At 45.2% G+C, this 9,641-nt stretch overlaps 1 protein-coding gene across 2 annotated transcripts; it reads right to left on the reverse strand.

Annotated features, from left to right (window-relative positions):
• Nucleotides 1-3,557: 3,557 nt before the first annotated feature.
• On the reverse strand, nucleotides 3,558-5,164 carry TMSB4X (thymosin beta 4 X-linked). 2 transcript variants are annotated; one of them, XM_027725204.2, is made up of 3 exons: nucleotides 5,058-5,164; nucleotides 4,363-4,476; nucleotides 3,559-4,018 (listed from the first exon to the last, which is right to left on the reverse strand). In XM_027725204.2, the coding sequence occupies exons 2-3, from the start codon at nucleotides 4,460-4,462 to the stop codon at nucleotides 3,984-3,986; spliced, it is 135 nt and encodes a 44-aa protein (XP_027581005.1). In that variant the 5' UTR covers nucleotides 4,463-4,476; nucleotides 5,058-5,164; the 3' UTR covers nucleotides 3,559-3,983. The 2 variants fall into 2 exon arrangements, with proteins under 2 accessions (XP_039235875.1, XP_027581005.1); XM_039379941.1 differs by lacking the exon at nucleotides 5,058-5,164 and having other exon boundaries at nucleotides 3,558-4,018.
• Between the last annotated feature and the right edge of the window lie 4,477 nt (nucleotides 5,165-9,641).

The following is a 9,641-nucleotide window of genomic DNA, read 5'->3' on the forward strand; positions in this document are numbered from 1 at the left end:
GAGGGAGCAGTGGTTGCAGAATCCCCTAGTTGCCAATTCTCGTTACATTGCATGAATCTTGTTGTATTTGACAGTTTTCAAAAAGCCCAAGCTCCAGGAGACTGAAAAATCTCCTGAGAACCCCAGATTTTGATTACAAGGAGAAAAACAATGCTGTAGTCCTCATGACTGTAGAAACAAGAGAAAAAATTATCTTTACTCTGCTCCCAATATGCTAAAAGCTCATTAACCCAGAGGCAAAATCAAACATCTCTTAGAACTCACTATGTTTGATTTTTTTTTTCCTAAGCAGGAAGAAGAGGAAGTCAGAGACTGGTCTGACATTTTTAAAACCCGGTAAAAACAATACTGGAATTCAGGTCATTAAGTTCAGCTGAAAACAGAAAAATGGGCTCTTTCTTGTCATTAAGTCACAGAATTTTGAAACAGGTGTATGGTAAAGCACAGGATTTTAAAAAAGAAATCACCATATCACAGGGACAGTAGCAAATGAATCTGCCAGACAGCATACAAATAATGGATACACATTATCTGTAACTCCCTTTGAATTAACAAAATAGCCCATTTTATTAGAATCCCATTGCCTTGCCTGTTGAATTGAAAATGCACAAAGCTGGTGCATCAGATGATCTCATGGAAGGCCAAGCCTGACATAGGTTGCTTTGCATTGTCATCCTACTGTATATCAATGAATAAGCATGAACTGCATTTTTTAGTTCTTCACATCCCTTCTGGTATCAGCCCAGTGGAACAATTGCACTGAACACTGTTATATGCTCATTGTGTTTTATATGATGATTGGAGTAGCGCACAGTTCCTTATTAATAAAATTCTGCTCTGCAGCAGATGTATGTGGCAGCCATATATGATGACAATACACAATAGGAACTGCTCATTTCTACACTGTTTCTAGGGAAGTAAAGGGTTACTAGGGGAAGTGGTGTTTTATCACACATTCGACATTGCAAAAAAATAGCCTAGAAGACTCAAATGCTTGCATTGAAGTCTCCACATTTCTGTAATTAATATCACAATGAGCTATTTTGGATATGGTTAGCATATGCTTTCTGTCCAATATATGTATAGTTAATGATATCTGGGGAGGTGCATGAAAGAGAGAGAAAATCTTCCCTTAAATACTGAGAAAGGAAGAATTTGGCTCAGTGCTGAAGGGCAGAGCTACTCATCACATCGTCTTGGCAGAGCTGCCTCTATGCTGGGGGTGGGGAGGCAGCAACACCAGACACCGTAAGTCCCGTACAGCTGGCATAGTGTGCCTGCACAGCGTGAGAGATCGAAAATCATATGTGCCTTTCTGTTTCTGATGACCCTTCTTCATAACCAGGTTTTGGGCTGTATTTTCTTTTTCCTAGTCAATTTGTGGCCAATGAAAGTTTCTAGACTGGCAGCTGAAGAGATCGATCTCCTTTAATAGCCACAGCCAATGACCAGTGCAGACACAGTCCTGAGTATTACAATTGATCCATGCGAGCCTCCACGTTTCATGCCACGAATTGCATTGCTGTGAAGTGGGTGTCAGATGTGACCTCCTCTATAATGGCTATGCAAAGCATGGCAAAGACCTGCCACAATTTTCTTTGAATGTATGCAAAGAGCTGAGCAAGGAGCAAAGCATCTATTGGATGATAGAGTCCAATAATTCCTGAATTTGACCTGGAAAGTTAAATTTCCAGTTGATTTCATATTATATATATTATATATATATATTATATATATATATTATATATATTATATTTCTTGATGCCAGAAACAGAGCTTCTATAACAGAAGTAGTAGCTTATTGCCCTATGTCCTGCGAAACAGATCTGAGTCTCACCACCTCACTCTGCAGATTGTGGTACCGTTTAGCCAGCACTGATCAGTTTGGACTTGCAGTTCTTAAGTCAGAGGCATCATATCTCATTACATTAGTTTTGCTGAACTATGCTTTATTACAGCATGCATTTGCATTGACTTATGCAGAGCTGTGTATACCTCATGCTTTGCCTCCTTCAGAAATATGTTGGTATTTTTCCCATGGATAAACTCACGGTAAGCAAGTGCTCACTTCTACTCATTTGCGCACGTGCAGTTCAGACTGTATGCTTCTGAACCTAGTCATGTTACATCCCATGTTAGCTGATTAAGATGAGTAGCTGGGAGTTGATTAATTGACTTTTCAGAAGCTCAGCTCTAAGTTTCCTGTGTCTTTCCCATTATACATGAGGAATAAAATGAAACCTTAAAAAAGTGCAAGGAATGGTTCATTTCATTCCTGAACTCATCACCTTAAATTACTGCAGAGGTCCTTATGCCACCAGGACTTCCCAAATCTTCCCACGGACTGCATCAAAAAATCTCAAGTGTAAACCAAGGTTCTCATCAAAGACACAATTCATCAAGTTTTCCACTGGTGGGAGGCTGGGGACTGTACCTGCAAGCACGTGGCATCCCCCCCAGCTTCCACCTTCTCCAGAAGCACAGACATCCAACAAACCTTGAAGGAGAGGATCCCCACTGTTCTCAGTGGTGTAAAACCAAGGAGTTTGTTGCTGCAGTCAGATGCTGTTAGGGAGCAGGATGAAACCCCAAATCTACATAACCCTGCCAAGTCAGCAGGCTCAGCAAAACCCAAGCTTCCCTGGAGGGACTAATTTTGCTTTATAGGAACTGGCTGAAATTAATGCAGCCTAAAGTCCTTAAGATAAAACTAAGGCACTGCAGAAGCATGCTCACCACCCTCCTACAGGTTATCTGACAGCATTTTTTTCCCCCGAATGTTCATTAGTCACTTCACTCTGATGAAATTCATGACTACTAAAGTCAACTCCTACTGATCTCCCTGGATAATTAGGTTTTAAGCACTGTCATTTAAGGAAAAATAACCAAAAACTGTCCCAGGACTGAAAGAATTGCCATAAATCAGCAATGTGGTGTGACGATGCGAATACCAGATTTATTATTATCTTTAAGTCACCACGATGTTTTTGTCCCCAAATGGTTAAGTTTTGAATTATTGTAGCAAAACTATTTTTTATTTGCATGGGACACCACCCACTAAAATAGCTTTAAGAAACTAAAAAGCTTATTTTCAACCTTAAACTTAAAATTGAAGTTACATCGTCCTTTAAATAATGTATCAAAATAGCAAGCCTTAATTATTAAACAAACTAATTATGGTTTTATACAACTGAGGCTGAATTTCTGCAGCAGTAAAGAATGGTTCTCAATAAAAGAGCTATGCCATGGGTGGGGCAAAGCAATAAACATAGCCGGTTTTTGCCTTTATCAATCTCTACATTAAAGAAATATTTAAAGTGATATACTCACATGGTAACAAATTATAAGATATGCAATTTTTTACTGAAATCTGCCTAAAAACTAGCTTCAAAGACCACAAATTTATCTATTGGTGAGCAAAAATATTGAAAAAAATGAGAATGATGACTGAGGTTTGAGGCATCTCCAAACGTTTTATAGTATCCCGTGTCTCAGTACCAGCTTTTATGCTTCATATCCATTGATACAGTTCTCCAAAGAGAGGACATAAATACCATCCAGGTTTTAAAACATTTTATTTGCATATTAAAAAAATTGTGCATTCCAATAATTAAAATCATTTGAACAAAAAAAAAAAAAATGGCACTCGATTAACTGCATTTTACAGATCGCAGGACCTTGGTACAGCTTTGCATTTATTCGTGTTACTCTAGTTTACTGTAGTCCCACCCAAGTTCTTCTTTCATCAACATGCAAGCTCTTTCATGCCACCAGGACCAAAGCCAGACAGGCAGAGGGAAAGGCAGCGCCTTCATTCAGTGTCAGTAGTTCTCTCTATTCTTTTGATGTGAAAGGGGCAGTACAGTCATTTTAAACTTTATCCAACCTCTTTGCATCTTACAAAGTTAAACAGCTAAAAGAAGTAAAATAAGAAGGCAATGCTTGTGGAATGTACAGTGCATAATTTGGAAGGGCAGATTTCATTACGATTCACCCGCTTGCTTCTCCTGTTCAATTGCTAAAAAGGGGGAAAAACAGAAAAGGAGAGAAAACAAAATGAAGATCGGGAACCTCAAATGCATTCACATGACAATTGCTATAAATTGCTATAATATAGGTATATTTTTAGCTACAGATCGAAACAGGATGTAAATAATTGTAAATTAAGCGCTGCTAGGCGGTGGGTTCAGGTTTTCGCTGTCTGGCACAGTCACAGCTGTGTATCCTCCCTCCACCCCGCACCCGCCGCACCCCCGGCTCCCCGCCTGCCGCCCCTCTTTGTCTCCTCCCGCCTTCCTCCCTTCATCCCTCCCTGCCCGTCTCCCTCCCTCCCTGCCTCCCTCCCTGCCTGCCCGCACTCACTTTCTTTTGAAGGCAGCGGGTTTTTCTCTTGCGTCTCTGTCTTCTTCAATTTGGACTTGTCAAATTTCTCGATCTCAGCCATGTCTGGTTTGTCGGACATGTTGGCAGGTGACTCTGCGCACGGAGGGGAACAACCCGTTACCCCCAGCGAGGGCTCCCCGCTCCCCAAGGCGCCCCTGCGGGGCCGCGCCCGCCGCACCCAACGCGGGGACCCGCGGGACTCGCACGCTCAAGTACGCCGAAAATAAAACGCTTCACCCCCGACATACTTAAAAATAATAGTAATTTTAAAAAGTGTCCGTTTAATCCAGCATCCAAGGCGGTGCAGCCCGCCGCCAGCCGCCGCCGGGAGCAGATCCCAGTATCTGCGCTCTGCGGAGTACAATAGAGGGGACGCGCCCGGAGCTGACCGCGTTTTTAACTCGTTCGGGGGAAAATAATTAAAAAATAAAGCCCTGGGATGGCACCAAAACCGGCTTGCGCCTCGCATGCCACCGCCCTGCGCGCCTTCAGACAATACCCCCACGCGGACAATGGCCCCCCTCCCTCCCGCCCCCCCGGACAACAGTCCCCGCGCCCTGCCCTGCCCTGCCCGCAGTCTCCCCGCGGCGGGGATGCCGGGCAGGAGCCTGCGCTGCCCGCGCTGAGGAACCCGGGGGAGGGGGGATGGTTGGAGGGGGTGCGGCGGGACCCACCGATGTCGCCGCGCGGTGATGCTCAGCCCCGCCGCTCGCTGCTGCCGCCGATCCGCACGCCAGTATAAAGAGAACTCGCTGGCGGGGCGGTTTTATCCCCGCGCCTATGCAAATGACGGTGATGTCACCCGCTACCCATTTTGCCGCTTTCCGCCTCTCGCTCGCTCGCTCGCTCGCTCTCTCTTCTTTTTTTCCCCTTGCTTCCTTCCCCTCCTTTCAGCGCCCAGCCCTCCTCCTCCCCGCGCACACGCGTACACGCACACAAAGCTACACACACACACGGACGCACACCCACAGCTTACAGCTCGGCTTATAGCCGAGCATCGCCCCGGTCTTCTCGGTCCCTGCCCCGGCCGACGGGGAGGCACCCCCAGGGAGGGTTGGGGTGTGTGGGGGGGTGGCCGCTGCCCCTCGCTCCTCAGCCCCCGCCCCGGCCTTGGTGGGCGTCCGGGGCCGAGACCGGGACGGAAGCAGGGGGGCCGGGGCCGAGGCAGGGGCAAGGGCATCCGCCGGCCGCCTCCCGCAGTGGCGGAAGGCTGTCCTTGGCTGGAGCCGTGCGGTGGTTGTGCTCCAGCTCCCTGCGACTCTCTCTCCTGGTTGAGCAATATTATCTCGCTGATAACCTTACTCAAAATTCGTCATTTAGAAGGAAAAGCCGAAACTCGCTTCCCTTCAACTCCAGCAGCTACCTCTGGTGCGCCCCACCCCCCCGTCCCCCCCGTCCCCATTCCCCCGCTGCCTTTGCATCCCTGATGCAAGGAGAGGAAAATCCCATTGCTGCTGTCCCTGCAACCAGGCTGCAGGGGAAAAGAGAACCACCCCACAAACACCCCCGGCCAGGCTTTGGTGCCGGGCCAGCAGACAATGGCTTCGGCCAGATGATGCTTGGCCCTGCCTCCCAGCCCGGCCCCGGCCAGGCACCGCCCGCCCGGCCCTGCCCGTCTTTGCCTTGGGGAAGGAGTGCCGGGAGCAGGGCTGGGGCCGAGGACGGGGCCGTGGTGGCCCGCGGTTGGGCCAGGGCTGCTGCCAGCTCCCACTGCGGAACTCCAGATGTGCTCAGCGGCCCCCTCGGCTCGGGGGATTCAAACAGGCATCCCCGAGCAGCAATCGGTCCCAACCTCAGCATCATTTGGCTAGGTGGGCAGCTGCTGTAGGGGAGAGGGCAGAAGAAAGGAGTGTATGGGAAGCGTGATTCCTGTTTCTGCAATTGCCGCATCACGGAATAAACTGAATTATTCACGTGAAAGGGCCGAGAGACACCGGGCGGTGTATGTGTGCGTGTGCATGAGGCTGACTGACAAGGAGACGGGGAAATCTCTGCGCCTTTGTCTGGCAACAGCCCTTCAAGGGAGCAGAGGCGCGCTTGTTTTCGAGGTGCGAGGGGGCACAGGAGCAGGCGTGTGGGAATTCACTTAATTTCTGCCGCTTCTGGGACATTTGAATGGAAGCCATTGAGCGTTATCAGTCCCTGCTCCCTGCCCACCAGCAGGGCGTCCGATGTGAGGGAGATTGCTGGTGAATTAAAAGCCCTGAGTCACAAACAGTATTAATACATGCAAGAAAAACTATAAATAGATTTCAATAAATTCCCTGGAGATGCTGCTTTCTCTGTTTCGTGGCTGCCCCCTCCTTCTTGGCTGGCTATTTTTCATAGCATTTCTAGAGCTGTATTTTCAAGGAGGTAGAATCTTGTCCCCATGGCAATTCCAAATAATACCTTCTATAGTGAACCAGGAGTTCAAATCAGCCCACAGTCTTCCTAAAGCCAAGCTCCTTTGCATTTGGAGGTGTGGTGTATGAAGTGTGCTTTCCTCCTGTAGTCCGTGATCTTCTCCAAAACAGAATGTGGTGTAAGCCAGGAACTGTGCAAGACGGAAGGCCAAAGGAATCACTCAGGAAAGAAATTACAAGGAATATATCATATAATTTGGGGATATTTACAGATTTTCATAGTAATGGCATTAAAAGTGTTCCCAAGGGATCCACTGTGTTGTATACCAGCTAACTCTGCTAGCTTTTGAGCAAGTTCTGTAAAATAAGTTTATGGCCTTTTACTGTTTTGACGCTTTTGAGCATTGAACCCCATGACCAGGAATTGTGAAATTTCCCTGATGATCAGCTCATAAGCATACCCAGTGATGTTGCAGTCTCAGACTTTTCAGTTTTGCCAAAGATTTTTCTGCCTTTTAAGTGAGAGTAAATTTAATAAAAGTATTCTTTAGAATTGTTCTCCTCTGTGGCTGCTCTAGTTGCTCATCAATGTAACTGAGCAAATCAGTATTTCTCTGACCTCAGTGCAGGAAATGTGCTCCTGAAATTAAAGAACAGCAAATATTTGCAGACTGGGGTCTGGCTTTTTTCAGAAACTGCTTGTCCAGTAGCAATACTGCCTTCTTTTGCTTTTGCTCATTTTGAGACAGAGCCATGGATCCCCTAAATCAGTGTAAGCCACAGGCTTAGATGAAGTTTTGCTGCTATCTGCAAACTAGGTTCCTCTGCTGAGCTTAGATTCAATTATAGTTCTGAGAGACAGTGACAAATGAAAGATTTACACTCTTGCGATTTCTCTGCTGTTTACTATGTATATGAAGGCAATATTGTTCTGCTGAAGCAAAATGAAGGTTGTTGTGTTTCTGTGGCAGGATGTAGGCTAATTTCTGTAAAAAAATCCTCTATAGCAGTTTGCATTAGTGGTATGGCTACAGAAATTGCATATCTCCATGTCCTTTTATATTTGCTTCTATTTGGTGCTATGTGGAGAATGCAAGGAAGATATGTGTTCATACAACACTGTCCCATGTCAAGTAATTTCTGAGGACAACAAACTCAAAAGCAAACTTGGATGGGGCAGAGCTGACATCCTCAGTAAATGTCCCAGGCCAAATGTTGTAATGCATAGTTAGCTTAGGAATTCTTAGTTTCAATATTAATGAGCTGATCATTTATTTTTTTTAGTGGGTTTTGTGTCAGCTGTTTTTTTATTGTGATGATTTAAAAAAAAATAAATCAGTCAACAAATATTTGGTGTTGTAGTACCCTGCTAGACATACACTCTCTCAGTCATTTGCATGTTAAAGGAGAGCACTTTTCAGCACATTGCTGATTCCATTTGCAAGAAGGAGATTGGATCCTCACTAATATAGTTTTTGGCTAACACCTTTGAGGATTTGAACTAGAGCAAGGCAGCAAGTTCTTTCTTGCCTTCTAGGAAACTCACATTGTAGGAAAGGTAGCAAGTGGGAAACCATGGTTCTTGCATCTCATTCGTATGTTTAAGTTTGAAGCCTTGTAAAAAACAGGAACACTCCTTTTCCAGGTAAGTATGCACTGATCACATTTGCTTAAATGTGATGATGAAAGACTTGCTCAAGGCCATGCAACAGGGGCTAAAATAGATATTAGCACATGTCAGTGGAAGTGTCTGTATCTCAAATTGACTTCAGTGGGCTTTTCCTTGAACTCTATTTGAAGAATGTTCTGAAACATGATCAGGAGCACAAATCTTCTAACCTTAAGCTAATTTTGCCACAGACTTTATGCATTTATTTAAAAAAAAGTAATTAGGGGAACATGAAACATCATGTGATAAAGCACCCAAGATTAATTTCCATCTCAACTTATTATTAATAATGGGATCCCAGGCACATAAAATGACTAATAATCTAAAAATAAATTCTATATGTGAATTTCTCGATCATACGGAAAATAAATTAAAGGGAGAGAAGCCAAGTGATTGTTTTCCACGTCTCAGTTTCACATGTGAAATCTTCTTTTCACATGCTTGAGTCTCTGAGAGAGGATGCCTTCTCTCACTCCACATGCTGCTAGAGGAAACAGAAGCTGGCAGTGAGCCCAAGAGTGTAAGTGAAGAGACAATCCCTTTGGGCAGTTGCTTGCTGCACAGCCTCCCTGCCAACAGCAGCAGGGTGTTGACAGGGACTTCAGGGTTTGGGTGTTCAGTTGTTCAAACACCAGAGCACAATATTTGTGGTGTGTCACATTCCACCGATTGCTACCGACAATTTAAAAAAAAAAAAACGTTTTTAAAAGGAGGAACTTCCCATCCGCCAGCCACTTAATTTCAGAAGACGGATTGCGAAATGCTTGTCCTAGCTGGACAGATTCTGCCATTGATTGGTGTTACAAGAAGCAGCATTTCCGTTTTTTACTGTGCTTGACAAAGGGAACTTTGCAACAGGTCATGACTTTCAGAAAGCAGTGCTTATGAGAGAAGAGAGCCAGGCTGGGAAGCTCAGATTGCTGCACAGGAAGCTAAATACCCTCCAGCAGCAGATGCTCCTCTCCCACACCAATCTGCCTGACTCTGCTTTCCCTGCCTTGCCTATACCCGTAAACAATAAATGAAGAGCATTGAGCCTTTATTTATCACACTCAGAAAGCTGTGGCAATGCAACAGTTTGGAAGCAAGGCTATTAGATACTCCAAGTGGAAGGCTGCCTGCGTACCATCAGTAATAAAGCAAACAAGATGAGGAGGCCTTCAACTGTGGTTTCTAGCTTTCAATGGATGCTAAGAATTTATTGTCATCAAGCTCTGCAATTTTTAATAAATGGAGAAGAAGAA

This window comes from Pipra filicauda, unplaced genomic scaffold (assembly GCF_003945595.2).
Source record: "Pipra filicauda isolate LSUMZ 115617 unplaced genomic scaffold, ASM394559v2 scaffold180_size1756469_pilon, whole genome shotgun sequence".
NCBI lineage: Eukaryota > Metazoa > Chordata > Aves > Passeriformes > Pipridae > Pipra > Pipra filicauda.